Source organism: Tachypleus tridentatus, chromosome 8 (genome assembly GCF_004210375.1).
Source record: "Tachypleus tridentatus isolate NWPU-2018 chromosome 8, ASM421037v1, whole genome shotgun sequence".
Taxonomy (NCBI): Eukaryota; Metazoa; Arthropoda; class Merostomata; order Xiphosura; family Limulidae; genus Tachypleus; species Tachypleus tridentatus.
Window position 1 is genome coordinate 16,172,262 of NC_134832.1, and position 17,204 is coordinate 16,189,465.

General features: G+C 34.3%; 1 protein-coding gene across 1 annotated transcript in view; it reads right to left on the reverse strand.

Moving 5' to 3' along the window:
* The window catches only part of LOC143258590 (dystrophin-like), a 194,731-nt gene that overhangs the window by 57,883 nt on the left and 119,644 nt on the right, over positions 1-17,204 (reverse strand). Inside the window, 1 exon segment of the mRNA XM_076517774.1 lies at positions 4,049-4,163. Within this exon segment, the coding sequence (XP_076373889.1) occupies positions 4,049-4,163 (115 nt within the window).

A 17,204-nucleotide genomic window follows, 5' to 3' on the forward strand; every position in this document is an offset into this window, starting at 1 on the left:
GTAGAGTAATATTAATACTTGAGCAAACTGAGTAGATTATTAGTTTGTTCGCTTGTTTCGAATTTTCGCGCAAAGCTACACGAGGGGTATTTGCGCTATTGTCCCTAATTGAACAGTGTAAGACTAGAGGGAAGGTAGCTAGTCATTACCACCCACCGCCAACTCTTTTACCAACTAATCGTGGAATTGACCATCACATTATAACGCCAGCACGGCTGAAAGACCGAACATGTTTGGTGGAGTAAAGTACAGGATATAAATGGAAAGATGAGGGGTATTTTACCTGGTTTTAAAATTGCTCAGATTGCTAGTTTTATTTTTAAAATTAAGATGAAGAACACGTCTAGGCTTAACAAAAATGATACGGATTATGAAAGCGAAATCTTGGGAAACTGTTGCTGTTTAATAAAATCAATAACATGACGATAAATAACAACAGGTAGTATTATCTTTTCAAGATTGCGGTTTTTACAATTTATACTCATGTAAACGGCGAAAATTCCTGAAGTTTGATTGAGAACCACTGTTTCAAACAAACAAAGGCCAATCGTATTCGAATATACATAACTTTACGGCGTAACGCCATAAATCCTGTTCATATACCGAATGGCATTATGCCTCTAAATCTGTTAAACACCAGCTTTACAGCATCGCAATTGAAAAACACAAAATAATTATAAGACTAAATTTTGCGCTTACATAAGATATCAACTAACGTTAACTTATACATATTGAAAAGTATGGCGTCTGTTCAAGCGTTCATTTGTCTCCTGTTTGAAAAACTGTGCACAAGGCAAGGCTCAACATTTAGTTTTGATTGTTTGTTTTTGAATTTCGCGCAAAGCTACACGAGAGTTATCTGCGACGGGAATTCGAACCCGCGACCCTCAGATTACGATTCGAGCGCCTTCACCACCTGGCCATGCCGGGTCTTCACTTCTGAAAGGGCGGGAAAACAGTCATGAATAATGTTGATTCCAAATTTTATTTTACAAACAGGATATTCTACACAAAACTGTTAGGAATTAATCACACTATACTTTAATTTCAAAATGTGACGTAACTTAAAGAATAAAAGTGTAGATTTACTGTATGTTATTTATCAGCAGCTCTTAACATGATTGAAATTACTTTTCAAGGTGGGTGGTATAATGTAGTAGAGAGCTTTGGCTCTTGGTAAAACTAAGAGTAACACAGTTAACCTTTTTAAAGTCCATGAAATCACTTAAATGAATATATTAACTTATTTTTACGTCACTGGGGACGGATACATTTGCTTGTTAGAAATATTTTGCATTCAACTTAATTGACTTTGACTATGTTGAGTTCAGTACTAATATTTTTAACCAAACAATAAGATATTACGAAATACGTGTGCCTCGCCTATTTTAAAACTAATATCTCACTCTGTTTCACCTATCTAAAGACTTGCTGTCGTTATTGTTTGTATACCTGCATTAGAAACCGCACAGAGTGAGTTAACAAGGAAGTACTAAACTGTATGGTTATTATCATTGACAATGTCATGTTCTTGGTCAAACTCAACGACACTTATTACCTTTCTACAAACGGAAGTCCACCTATTCCCTATGAGAGGTTTGTTCCCCAAATGGTGAAATTTAATGTTCAATAAAAGGAGATTATCCAACACAACTTGGAATCTTCAAAGCACTTCACGTGGCATGGACAGTATTAATAAAAACTCAACTTTCTTGTGCTTAAATCAATCTATATTTGGTTAACTTATTATAGAATCACAATCAACTTTTCAAAAATACAAAAGGATTGTATTTCTGAGAGAAGAGGCAATTGTAATCCTTTTGTACTTTCAAAAAGTTGAATGTGATGCTACAATACATTAATGAAATATAGATTGATTAGCTGTAGTAAGATATCTAGAATTCTAGCTAGTATTTTCTTTTCATCAGCTCTTATCCATATGTCCTACCTATCCCAACCACAACTATGAATATGATTGTTTTAGAAATGGTTCACACTTACGTTTCTTACATCAAGCTAACAGTTAAGATTACGAAAAACACATTGCATTATTTGTAATATACTCACTTACACACATTATTTTTCTCAGTCATGTGAGAGTGGTAAAAACTAGATAGCACAGCAAACATCCAAAGCAGACTGAGGAATCATGCTTTCCATTTAAAGAAAAATCATTATGTGAATCAAACAATGAAGTGTGTAATTCACTGCTGCATTCAGTGATTCCTGCAGTAGGTTAGTAGCTGCACTGATCTCAGAAGAACTGGTTTCTTTTCATTAACTTGACTTTGATCTTCACAAACATGATTTGCTTTTTATCTACAATTCTCTCCTTTCTGGTTCTGGCACTTGAAACTACTTATTGTTATAAATCATTTATGAGAATTAAAGACACTTCCTATGGTACTTCATAATTCTGTAAGAATTATGAACGTAGAAATAATAAATCAAAAACTAGCTCAATATAAAGTAAATCAATAAGTGCTCACCTCTATTTATCTATCAATATGTTACTATATTAGATCAAGTTTGCCCACCAAAAGAGTTTGTTATTTTCCCTATGTCTGGATAAACAGGTATAATTCATATAATTATGTTATATTTATTACCCACCTAGCTCATAGAAAACATGGCAACAAAGAAATCTTTAAGTGATCTTGTGTCAAATTAAATGATTCTACTGTTTGTTTTGAATTTTGCACAAAGTTACATGAGGGCTATTTGCACTAGCCATCCCTAATTTAGCAGTGTAAGACGAGAGGGAGGGCAGCTAGTCACCACCACCCAGTGCCAATTATTGGGGTACTTTTTACCAATGAATAGTGGCATTGACCATAATATTATAACACCCTCATGGCTGAAACAGCAAACATGTTTGGTGTGATGGGGATTCAAACCTGCAACCCTCAGATTATGATTCGAGTGTCTTAATCACCTAGCCATGGTGAAATATGATTCTACTGTCTATCTGAGAGGACATTTGGAGATTAAACTTTAAACTGGTCTGAAGTCAGATTAATACATTCACAGCATCAATGTTTTTCCAAACAGCTAGCTACCTGTCAAAGGAGTGACATCAGTTTTATGCTAAAACAAGCAAGCAATTAGATATTGCCAAACTGTACTGTTCAGATGGATATCCATATAAGAATCTTATATTTAATTATATATATTTCTATGGACTCCATAAAAGTAACTGTAGAGCTGGAAATAATAAAATTCGGCTATCAAACGTCTTCAGAATGTTGCATTTTCATTGTGGATGTCAAAAATCTTTGCAATATGAACAGATATATGACATGTTAATAATTGCTACGAATATTAAATATCATTCTAACTTCATGCTGTTAACTTCTAACTCAGAATGCATTATCTCAATCATCAATTTTTGAATGGTATACAACATATCCAATGCAATTAATTTTGTTGGAAGCAACAGTTTTGCAATGTACAATATAAGTAACAAGGACAACAATACATTTTCATGAGATTGTTTCATGGCTTAAAAAAAAAAAGTATAACTAGCTACAGTACCCATCCCTTGGATGGAAGTTATGTAAATCCACGATTAATGAAATGTTATCTTAGAACATGAAACATTGTTTTCCTTATTATAATTGCAAAAAAACACACAACAACAAACAAAAAACACCCATAAAAGTGTAAAACAAAATGTATTTGGTGAAGATCCATCTATTTGGGTGGGGGGTGGAGGTAAAAACCGTAAAAAATGCCCATAAAACCAGCAAAACTGAAAATTTGTATCTAACTCCTTATGGATCTAAAACTTTCATACCAATTTTAGTGAGTGTTCATTCACATTCTGTGAAGTGGCTGCATGTACATAGAACAGCCAGTGTTATTATATTAATATAGCTTAACTGACTGCATAGAAACTTCAGTATGTATTTTTGAGAACTTGTTTTTTTAAGCCTTAAACATTTATGTTCAATTACTACGGTTCAGACTAAAAATTTCTACACACACTTAACGACTAACCTGTTTATTAAGTAGGTCTTAAAACAACAGAAAAAGTGAAGTGCTTTACCTTTTCTTTCCAACTCTTCGTTTATTTTGTCGTTAGTTGACTGTTTCTGCTGGTCAACAGCTGTCTGTAGCTTCTTCAGATGAAAGTCCTTATGGCTGTAATCCAACAGAAACTTCTGAAAGCGTAAGATGAAGCAATTCATTAGACATCGAGTGATCAGCTAATGAAAAAACAACAACAAAAACAAACAAATGAACAAAGAAAAACACACAAGCTTCACCACGGTATAGTACCTAGTCTTGGTTACTCATGAGGTCTCAGCAAAAGAGTGGACTGTAAACTTTAACCTATTATTAACAATAATCAAAAGACCACACTGCCAATTGTTTGTTTGTTTCTTTTTTTGAATTTTGCACAAATCTACACAAGGGCTATCTGTACTAGCCATAATTAATTTAGCAGTGTAAGGCTAGAGGTAAGGAAACTAGTCATCACCACCCACTGACAACTCTTGGGCTACTCTTTTACCAACAAATAGTGGGATTGACTGTCATCTTATATTGCCTTCATGACTGAAAGGATGAGCATATTTGGTGCGATTTGGATAGTGGGATAACTTAAACTTTTACATAAAAAAACGCAGTACTCGATACAACTGAAAGATACATTTCTAGGGTCTCTTAACCTTTTTACTAACAACTGACATTTTACTTTCTTTGTAACTGCCCACGGTTATTTTTTGGTCACAAAGAAAGAAATGCAAGAAAAACAATTATTTAATATTACTACTAGCCCGTGGGTTCACAGAAGTCTACTGTTTACGTATTAATCGCTAGACAACTGTGGTCGTGATAAAAAGTAAAAAAATCAGATTAATTTTATTGCTACTAGGCGTCGTTTTAGACGTACTTGTTAATATGGATGTTTTTGCTTGTAAAGAAGATATCAGATTAATCTTATCCCTACCAGTTAGGCTTTTTCTAGGGCTTATTACTTAATAAACACCAGACGAAAATACTTTACTTGTGACAAAAAATAACTTAATAGAAACAAAACTGGTTTATCTTACAACTACAGATCAGAGTTTTCGTTTCTTAGAACCAATTATTTCTTAATCGCAAGCCAAAAATATTTAACTCATGATTAAAAAACACACTAAAAACATGTTAATTTTATCAATAATGGATTAATTTTGATAAATACTTACTTGTATACCGTCAAACATTATCTCTCGTTAGAAAATAATTTGCTTAGTTTTTATTATGACGTGGTGTGTTTTTTGAAACGAAATGTTATATCTGAAAGATGTAACTTATGCAGATGGCGCCACCAATAGAGAAAATACATGTAAACTTTATGTCGTCAGGAAAGAAGCGAAATGTTGTTAAACTTCACAAGTTCTATGTAACTCTAAGATCTCTTCAAAAACACTTCAGCTTCGAAATTAACAAACGAGACGTCAAGTTCCTTTTTATTTAAATTACTTAAAAGCGTTATGCTACAACATTATGTGAAACGTTGGTTTTAAAACACTGTTTTTCCGAGCGATAAGAGAACAACAAAAACATATTAATATTTAACTAATATACATCATAGCTGACGTTACGTCTCTTTAATTATTTTGGTGTCGTTTTACTAACGTAGCTCTCATACAAGGGTCATGTCAGTTGCAGAGAATGTGGGGCTATCCATAATATTCTAAATTTTAAATTCGAGTACACATTGATCAAAGTCCTATCACGCGATTTATAAAGAATGACAATACCAAACTTGTACCACAGAATCCCGAGTGCTGACAACGCAGACTCGTGAAAATTATACTGTCCACTTGTGCTTCAAGAAGTGGCCTCGATTTCAGTACCACCAAGGACGACATGATTAGATAAAATATAATTCCCATTTCTTTCCTCTTTTCAGTGGAACTAGACATGATATGTTGATATGCCCTTCCGATATAGATTTATCATATAAATTACGGTAGAACACGCGGATTATCTGGATCAAATTTTGAAAATTAAAAACGTAAATTTAGCTGGGAGGAAACAAACAGGTCTTCCACGAAACAGCCGTTAATAACTTACAATTTGTGCCCTTAGTAGTGGTAACTGACCAGAAGTTTAGAGTTCAAATTACACAGCTAAATGGAATAATTTCTTGTTTATGCCTTAAATTATTTTTATTTGTATCAACAATTTTGTAAATACATATGTTCAAAAAACGATTTTGTAATAATGACCACCCTTGGTCCAGATAAGTCTACTGTATCAATTTTACATATCCCTCACCCTAATTCTTTGCGAGTTTAATATTAATAAAGAATAGTCTACCATCTATCAACAACTCTATAAATATTAATAATTCTTTCCATATACGGGGATTAAATTTGATGACTATTTCATTAGATATTACTGACTACATGCGCGGACTGCCATTCTTTAACGTACTGTAGTTATGAATGGTTTGTAATGCAGATTTAACGATTCTCTCTTCCCTGTCATCTACTAACTCAGAAAATCAGCGGAGCCGCTGAAGAGTATGATAACAAGTTCAGAGCACTTAGTAACCGATCGAGTTTTCTACATTAACAGACTGGAGAGATTTTAATTTTACTAAAAAATACAATAAAAATAACGTTTTTTTTCTAATTACACGTGAAATATACGAGATTTAAAAATATCATTTTGAAAGGTCACCTTGAACATGCAACGGTTTTTTCTTCTATTTTTAAAATGTTCATGGTTTGTCGCGCACAAAGCTCATTGTACCCACTACATCCGTCATAATTATCTTCAACTCAAGATATTGTTCAACACTTTGTTTCCACAAAATGGCACATATTGTGAACAACTTCCACATTGTTTACAGTGTTATTTGTAAGAACACGCGCCATGCTCAGTTAGCACTACCTTCTACTTTCTCCACAGCGTTGTTTCTAACTCAACATGACATATTAGACTTCCATACTGTTCATAGCATTATTTCTGGCTGACAGAGTGTGTCATGCATGCTTACTTTCAACGTTTACAGAGGGTTTAATAAGTTATATTAAAACGATTTTGGAGCTTCACCCCGTTTACAGTTAACTTCGTCACATCCGGTCATGATTTACCTGACGACCATGCATCTTGTAAATAGCCCTGCAACGTAGTTTCCACCGAAAAGATTGTAATGTCCAAGTCATACTAATCATACCAGAGGCCTTTCCACAATCCATCTAGTGTACGATGACGGCGGTTTAGCAGAATCCTTTCAATAGTCCGATCGCACAGAAATTCATAGACAATGCGTCCGGCGACTTCTTCACTGTGTCTTCTTATGAATTGATATGAATACCAATTTCAATCTCTAGCTGCTTGGTCATGTCTTGAAGTCTTATCTTGGCAAATCCATGCCCTGTTTGTGAAGTTTTCAAACGGATATCCTTCTTGATTATGTTTCATACTGTTGTATGGGTACGTGAACTGATTCTAGCACTGAACTTTTTGTTCGTGGTTTCTTGCATCTTACAAGACGCCGGACTTCGCTTACTATATAAATTATATAATTATTGTAGGTATCTTTATTCATTGTCCTGGTGTCAAATGATCCATATTTCTTTGTTTTCCAATGTAATGAAGTAGAGGGTTTAACCCCCGTATTCGAACTTCTAAATCCTCAATATGCACATATCTTTATTATCTGTATATATGAATATTTTGCATTAGGAAATAGTGCTGTTCTATACCTGACAGTGATGAGTTCTTGATGGTATCACAACCTAAAAAACGCCAAGCAATGTTAAAACGTGTTTGTGATATATGACGTTCCATCGCGACTTTAATTTCGACTGCGGTTGTTACGTAACTTGCATATTCAAAATATAATACACTCATCCCTGTACGATATTGTTCCACAGTACGTATCCAACACAACTAGTGGCGTTTGTATAATTTTTTTTTTTTTTATAATTTGTGAGAAGACGAGGGAATAAATGGGGCAAACAACAGAGGTGGAGGAGAAACTTAACATTAACATTTCAACAGGATTCATAATGTAGAAAATTTAATCTTGAAAGTCAGAGGCTACTGGGAGTGAGGGCAAAAGGTTTCCAATGAAGGACCTGCTGGCACGCAGATAGACATACCTCTCTACCCAACAGGGATGGATACAGAGGAAGGGGGGTTGGATGTATCCCCCACTGGCCATACCAAAATTATGTAGGTTAATGGGAAATCAGAAATATAAAGTACTAATCATCTCAATTAGAATCTTTGCTGTATGTTTACTTGTAACACGTTATTTAGGAATATATGAAAGTTCATTGTCACATGCACTATGTTGTGCAGCACTATACTAAATCACACGATTACTTGTAACTTGATATTTTAGAATAAAATCAATAAATGAGAGTTCATAGTCATATATGTTTATTTTCTTTGTTTCTAAACTAATTTCATGAAAATTACGTTGCAGTAACAAGGAAAAGTTTACTTGTGGTCGGGTTTAAGTCATTGTTACTTAATCGATCATCCCCCCACCAAAAAATCCTGTATCCACCACTGCTACTCAACTTCAACTGATGCCAATTCTTGTGCACAGATTTCACGAAAAGATAAAAAAAAAAAAGATGAGTATTCAATGTTTAAAAATTCACGATAATTTATTATATAATTTATTTTTTAGCTAGCACTTTATAACGTGCAAATTTTACACGTGCACTTGATGGTATAAAAAAAAAAATGAAGTTTCCCGTGTTTCTTCTGATATGAAGATGGTGTAATCTTTTCAACCGAAACATGTAGTTTTCAACTTTATATTTTAACTTAGAGGATAGATCATTGTGCATTTTTAAACGTTGAATGTTCTTATTTTATTCAACTTATGTATTGCTCATGGCATTCTTTCCAAAAGCACGCTTCATGCCTAAATTAAAATTAGCATCGTTCAAAATGCCGTTTCCTTTACGAATTTCCGAGCGAATCAGCTTACAACGCTGGCTCCTTCAGAGCGTGACATGTTCAACTTCGATCAAGTTAAATTACAACAACTTTTATTCTGAATACCTTGTAAGCACATGAGCTACTGTACCCACTATCAAATTGAATATATTTGATAACTGCACTCAGAAATAAATTTGGTATTCGCCATCGAAGAACTCGTGTTACGTAGTTTCCTGTTTTATCCATGTACAGACTTTACAACAGCCGTCTGAATATGATAAAAGGTTAACACAAAAATATAGAATTTTAGATATTTCCTACAATGAGATATCTAGAGAATATGGAGGAAAAACTAGTGATGTACAAATGTGGTCGTGTGAGAGGGGGGGGGAAGATTCCAGAGAGCGTATTTACGATAAAAATATTGTTATATATGTTTCATAAACACTATTACAAAGGCTTAATAGTTTGTTTTGTTGAGTGAAAATCTAAACAACTGACTATTTGTGCTATTCCCACTCCAGGGATAAAACCTCGATTTTAGCGTTACGAGTCCCCAAGTTTTCCGCTGGGCCAACGCGGGGGGGAGAGAATACGAATTAACATCTTAAAAATATCATTTCAACACTAATATTCTGAAATAGGTCTAACAAAGAATTTGATTTTAAAATGTTTGAAACGGTCAAATACGAATTCGTTACATATATCGTCAAAATAAAACTACTTTCACTAAACTTTTGTGAAAAAAAACAAAACAACTTGGAAATTTTCAACCTGAACGTCACTTTGTGGACATATGTTAAACAGCCAGAGTCAGATACCTCTAAGTTTCACGGTATGGCTGTTCCTAATTTGAACAATACCAGAATAATGAGAAAGCAGACAGACAGCAACACCCTAACTGGCCCTGGAATAGTTGTACTTGTGGTAAAACTATCTATTGCTGTCTACGAATTTGAGTTATTGACGATAGAAAAGGAATCCAGTCCAAGGTACCCTACCATCCATAAGACGGGATTGACTGTCATTCTTACGAAGCACGAAATATTTGGTAATATCATATTGATTCTAGCCTGCCTAGCCAGCTACGAAATTCAAAATTCCACAACAGGACCAACCCGCGCCCAGATATAGGGCTTCATTTAATAGTTATCATTATTTAAGAAAAACAAACCAAGTTACGTTATTTGCCAACACGTTTCATACAATTTCGTTAATTATATGCTAATATAAGTCTACAATAACTTGAGAAAAATATTATGGTTAAAATCTCCAAAGGGCATTTTGCGGTTACCAATAATCCAAATTCTATATGATTGTTTTATTGTTGTATTTTTTTTTTAATTTCGCGCAAAGATACACGAGAGGTATCTGCGCTAGCCGTCCCTAATTTAGCAGTGTAAGACTACAAGAAAGGCAGCAAGTCATCACCACCCACTGCCAACTTTTGGGCTACTCTTTTATCAATGAATAGTGGGATTGACCGTACACTAAAACGCCCTCACGGCTGAAAGGGCGAGCATGTTTGGTGTGACGGGGATTCGAACCCGCGAGCTTTGGATTACGAGTCGAATGCCTTAACCACCTGGTCATGCCGGGCATTTCTATGTGAAGTGTTTATTACGATCTAACTAAACACATGCACACATAACAGTATTAAAGTTCCAGACGCAAAAAGGTATGTTTAAAGTGGGTTTTAGTTCTATACAGAGGCACTTGCTATTTGATAAATTTGCTTCAACCGTTAAGAATAACCTATCACATCACGTCAAAAAAACCTTTGTTAAAAAACAAGCAGCATTGCTACTTGTTTCGTCTGTCATGCGATTACATATGCAAACACCCTAAAACAATATAGTTTCTACCGCTTGTTAAACATATAACACGAACCAAATCGTGTGAATCTATTCACAGAAATAAATCTTAACCTAACCTTATTGCTGTTTTTAGTGGAAGACGAAATCTGATATTTTAGAACTGAAGATAACATAACGGCTACTGCACAATCCATCAACTCACGCAATCCAAAGATAGTTTAATTTAGAGAATTAATTTAAATCCATCTGAAAATTGTTTAGAGAGTTTTCCCGAATATTTTTGTTTCTACATTTTAGTGGTGATGGTAGATTCTATATATAGCAACAGAAAGAATTTACTTTTTATTATGAAATATTTATCAACAGCAAGCAACAAGGCCAACAAAAAATACAGCAATACTTTCAGAGTGGAATTTGAGTGTTACGTAAATACATGTTCACTCTGAAACAAACTGCACGAAATGTTAAAATAAACCCCTTACTCAAAGATAAAAGGTAATTATGCACATCTCTATTCCGGTTCAACAAAGACGAGCAAGAGTTGTTATTTCGATGACGCTGCTGATCAATATATACTTACTTCTGCAAATGTATTGAAAGTTGTTGCTGTGTGTGCTTTTCCACCTATAGATACGTACTCGTACCTTTATCGAACACAAGTGTCGTCACGAAGATCAGGCGCGAAGAAACAGACTTTAATTACAGAATGGTATTGCATTATAAAAATATTTTATCAGTTGACACTAATAAACATTACTGTTTTTACGCAAACTTTAAACATTTCTTTCTTTTGTTTGTTTGTTTTTTAATTTCGCGCAAAGTTACACGAGGGCTATCTACGATAGCCGTCCCTAATTTAGCATTGTAAGACTAGAGGGAAGGCAGCTAGTCATCGCCACCCGCCGCAAACTCTTGGGCAACTCTCTTTACCAACGAATAGTGGGACTGACCGTTATATTATAACGCCCCCACGCATGAAAAAACGACCATGTTTGGTACGACAGGAATTCGAACCCGCGATCCATAATTACCAGTCAAGCGCTCTAGCCACCTAATCATGCAAGGCCGTTTTTTTGTTTTATTTAAAACCCTAATCGTAATTTAAAACGAGTGTTGTGGTAAGTTTTTGTTATTTCTGTCACGTACACAGGAACACACAAAAAGTGCAAAATGCGTTTAAGAAAAATTCTCATATATTCATCTAAAATTTACATTTATGAATCCAATTCATAAACAGAAGTTCTTATTTGAACTATTCATTGATGCCAGTGCTTTCTATGGAGAATATATAATTGAAAATAACAAAAAACTATTCGAATCAAATTCCTACCATGTTTTGCACGTTTACGGCTTATGCTGTAGAATTTTGTGGTTTTAACAGTCAAAGCACGCGGCACGCGACTATCTTCAAGTATTTTATTAAAGTGAGATATTCCATAACGTCAGAAACGTACTACAAACTACGGTGACATATTTTCTATTTTTAGCCGGTAACATACAGGGTAATTCATTACATTATACCTTTTCTTGCTTCTACAAGTAGCATATTTTGAAATTTCATTTTTTACGCGAGGTTTCCTGTACAACACCCACGAATCACATACTTTATTAATTTTACAGGTTCAATTCCAAAATGCAAAATTTTGATTGCAGTGTTTATTGTAATATAATTTGGTGCAAAAAACTTACACAAGATGTGTAAAGTTAGTAAAATATTTTCAATCTCAAATTACCTACCGATTCAGTCCATACGACTACATCGGTTTTTTACACTCGTTTTTCTAAACTATTTTTGCACAAAGTTACTCGTGGGCTATAGAGCCCTTGACAAAATACAAGTTACACAAAAAATGCAACAGGCACATCATCAAGTCTGCAATTAATAACACTAATTACCAATGGGACCCCCTGTGCAATTTCCATAAAACTGTGCGATTTTTCTCACATTTTTATTAACCAATTCGTTACATTGAGTGTTGTAACACGTGGACTAGATCAGTGTGAACACATTGGTAACTTGCGAGTTAATTAGAATACTTTGCCACTTCATATATCTTTATATTTCTGTTTATCTCTGTTCTTGTTTTCCATCTGTAAACTACACTTGTAAAATTTTACAAAATGTTAATCAATTGGTCAAAAGTTTCTCCTCTTGACATCACTTATTCCGTTGCTTCAGGAGTACATTACGTGAGAAAAGTCCTTCCCATCTAAAAATTTCACACTGCAGGTTTTATGAGCGGAGGAACTTTCTCTCACCTACTATGCAATTTTCCCATTTATAGTATGCGAAGCTTTCGAAATGGACTTTGCCCTGTTTCCTCTCATTCGGATCCTGGTTGGTGTACACGAACCAGTTTATAGTTTGTAAGAAAAGTCAGCTAGAGGAGAATCTTAATGTATGTCACGTTTCGATTTTACGAACGCTGTTGGTATGTTACATTTGTAACGTAACGTACGTAACAGAAACGAAACTATAAATGACATTCTATGAACAACGGTGGACGATAATAGTCTAGTACAAGAGTTAACTTCTTTACTGTCATTATAGATTTTGTTTGACAATACGTTAATTCAATCTTTGGAAGGCCTCTTGTTATATATAGTTCAAGACAACTGTGTGTTGTATTCGTATATAAACATGATTATAAAAACTGCAGAAACTACAATTTAATTTGATTCATGAACTACTCTATAATGAATTTTTCACACAACACGTCCCCTAACAAATCAGTAAAATGAGATTCGAACATTCAATAATCACCAACACTGTCTTACCAAACCGCCAGAGTGCGCTGTAACCACCCGTAAATGGACTGCCAAACAGTTCAAAGGATTGGGAGGTAACTGTATTTTACTCACATAACTTCAGTAACTTCATGTTTCATAAACATATGCGAATGGTTACCATGTATATTTACCTTTTCCATGTGTTAACATATATCACCATAAAGTCCAATGTTTGGCAAATACGACGACTATTGCTGTCTAGTGCATTCTTACTCCTCGTTTTCAGTCACTGTTTGTTATGAAGTTCGACCAAAGCTACACGACGGCTATCTGCGCTAGTTGTCCCTAATTTAGCAGTGTAAAACTAGAAGGAAGGCAAATAGTCATTACACCCACTGCTAACTCTTTTACCGACGAATAGTGGGATTGGCCGTTACATTATAATGGCCCCATGGGTAAAAGGGGAAAGCTTGTTTGGTGTGACGGGATTCGAACTTGCAACCCTCGGATTACGAGTCGAGAGCCATTACCTCCTGGCCAGGCCGGGCTCCGTTTTAAGTAATATGTTAATAATTTAGAAGTGCATACCAAATAAACTTGCACTGTTTTAACGCGCTGGGTCGCCAATATTTTCAAATGTAACATAAACATACTTACAATTATTAATTACTAATATTTATTTCTAGCCATAGCAAGTCGTCCACTAATAGCGAAACTACGAGTCAACTTGATAATGAGTGTAGTTAATTAAATTTACGTTTTTACTTACAAAGTTCACAATGTATTAATTATATTTGTCGTAAGTTATTAGAATTTAGCCTATTACTTTTACAAACAAATCATTCCTTATTCGGTTGGTCGCTTAGGGTTACGAATAGTGTATTATAGTGTTTCAACTACACTATGCCCGTCATATTCGTTGTCGACTATGTGTTTCTTTTAATACATACCCCATTAGGTCAGTTAGGACACAGTAATGCTCTAAACGTTATTTAAATAAGCCACTTGTTACAACAGCTGTTATGACGTGAATGTCTCTGAATAAAGAAAGTAGTGGTAAAAATACAATAGGCCTAATTGTAATGTTTTTAGACCTGTATAATTAATAATAACCCTGCTCTGTCAGTTTAGTAAAGGCGTTCACAAAAATATTTGGAAGGCATTATTTCTTCAGTTAGAAACCTCACTGTTGAATTTCGATGAGCTTAGGAGGCTAACGTTAACCCTAAAATAATGTATTTTGCTAACAATGTAAAACAAAATGTCTGTGATAAAAGTAAGTATAATAAATGTTAAAGATAATAAAATTAAATATATTAAACTTTAACCACTAATGTTAAAGTAAAAATAAAGAAAAATAACCGACAATACCTTACTGAAAACTGAACCACTAGGTATTAACTGTTGTAGATTTGATGTTCGTAGAACAACGTAAAACATCAGTACAACCATTTGTAAGCAGAACGTTTCACAAGTACTAAAATACCTCAGTCCCACGGTTACTAGAAGGTAAATGTAATCTCAAACAAAAATGAATTTTTTATTTCTTTTTTTCATAAGTGCGCTGATCGTTTGGAAGCCTTTAGTGCTATAAAATATGATATAAAAGTAAGATGAGATGGTTTATTTGTTAAGCTTAAACGATGATGCGCAATAGGTTATTTGCTCTGTGTTCAGCGCGGGGATAGAATTCCAAATTTTAACATAAGCCCTTAAGACCATTATTATTATCATCATTACCTGTGATCTTTTTTACAAGCATTATATATTACAAAATGATAATTTTGTTATCCCTAACAAAATTTTACAAGTGGAACCATCAGAATAATTTAGGCTGTAATTATACATTTTACTTAATGAAATTAACAAAGAGTAGAGATTTTTTCTCTGAATATAAGATGGTCATAAATTAGAGCCCATAGTTTTAATTTTGAGGCGATTCTAATTTATATCTCGATTTCATTGTAGAAAACAAATTACACAAAGTTTCAGAAGTCTGGAATCTTCAGCGCTGACAGTAATTGCTTGTTTTATGGCTTAAAGTAAATTAACATTTTCATGTAGACATATTGCTGTGTTACGGGTTTATGAATGCGTTTACTGATTTTCTAAATGTATAGCTGTCAACTATGTTTAACAGTGGCGAAGGAAGGAGTTCCAAAGTGAGGTGGGATGCTCGGTTAGACGTGCAGATTTTACAATGAGAGATTGAAGGTATAAGGAAATGATCAATCTAGAAGGGTCTGGGGGCACGCCCCCCATAGAAAATTAATGTAATAATATAATTTACAATTGCTATACAAGTCAAATATGTAAAACTTGGAGGTGCTCCAACATCCCTGGTTCTAACGCCTCCATTAAATACTACAGGGTGTTCGGAAAGTCACTGTACACTTATATATGTATATGATTACAAAACTGCACAATGGCTTTCAGAACACCCTGTAATTCGGACAATGTACATAATAAATTGAGTAATTGTATCAATACATATTCTACAACTATAGTTATATTCTTCGAACATTTTACCTTCCCTAGTTTTTCATAATATCTGGTAGTGTTTTGGCTCGTTTAAATGTTTTTCTTCTTGATAAACAATTTGATACCTATCTATCTAAACCTAACTAATTTAAAGTGTTTTGACAAGCAGTTTAGCCCACAGATCAAGCGTTTCTTCAATTTAATTATGATTTATAAAACTTATAACACTGGAAATAAAAACTTACCATAAATACACCACACACACGTCTAAACAGAGAACTTTTAGCCTACGAATTTCGCGAAGATAAGTTTGAACTATGAAGATAACATGCAGATACAATGTGTTCACGTTCATCTAATATTACTTGAAACGGACTTCCACTATGAAAACTGACTACCGATATTTATCTCCAGAAGACATATATTTACGGGGCCAGTGAGAGACACACGTGCACTATTTCCCACCACCCCCGAGGCTTACAGAGAAACGCACACCGTATGTTGTTTTTTTGGACAATTACATAGCTCTATGGAACGTTACAGTTATTTTACAATCAATTTTCCATCTCTGTACTACTGTACTCTGTCAGTTTCAAACCTGCTTCAATAAGCTTTTTTTATTATTTAAAAATTCCGATATCCTATCTCATTTGAACTAAAGAAACTAGAATGTTATGTAATGGCACAATACACTGAATAGTGACTTAACGAGTTCTTTGATAATTGATTTCATAAGTTTTCTGCGTCATACAGTCACAATCACTTCCAGTCTCTACTTAAACATTTCTAAAGTATTTTTTTTGTAAATGAAAGCATCTCGTCATCCATTCATTTTTATTGCTTATTCTTGGACTGTTTTCTGTTACCAGATAATTAACAGGCAGGCTACGCACAGTTAAACTACAGTATTTCTACTTCTGTCTGACATGCTAACACCATTACAACTTCTCTCGTCAGCCAAAAACTAAAATATTATCTTTCTTCCATTGACAAAAACATTAACTCACGTAAACGAAACTGCGAAAATTAAACTCTTCGAAACGTTCTGTTTATTTAACTTGCACTTTCTCTTGAGCGGGTTGCAACTAAAGTTTACACGTTGAAGGTTAGCAAAGAACTTTCTCTCTGGATTTATATTTGTCAAAACACACGAAGTGCTTCAAGGTTCTCAAACTTTAACAAATCAAGAACGTCATCTGGTCTGGAGTTGTATCGATTCTCCGAGGTTTATTATGAAATTAAACTTTTATCCAGATGTAACTGATTTAA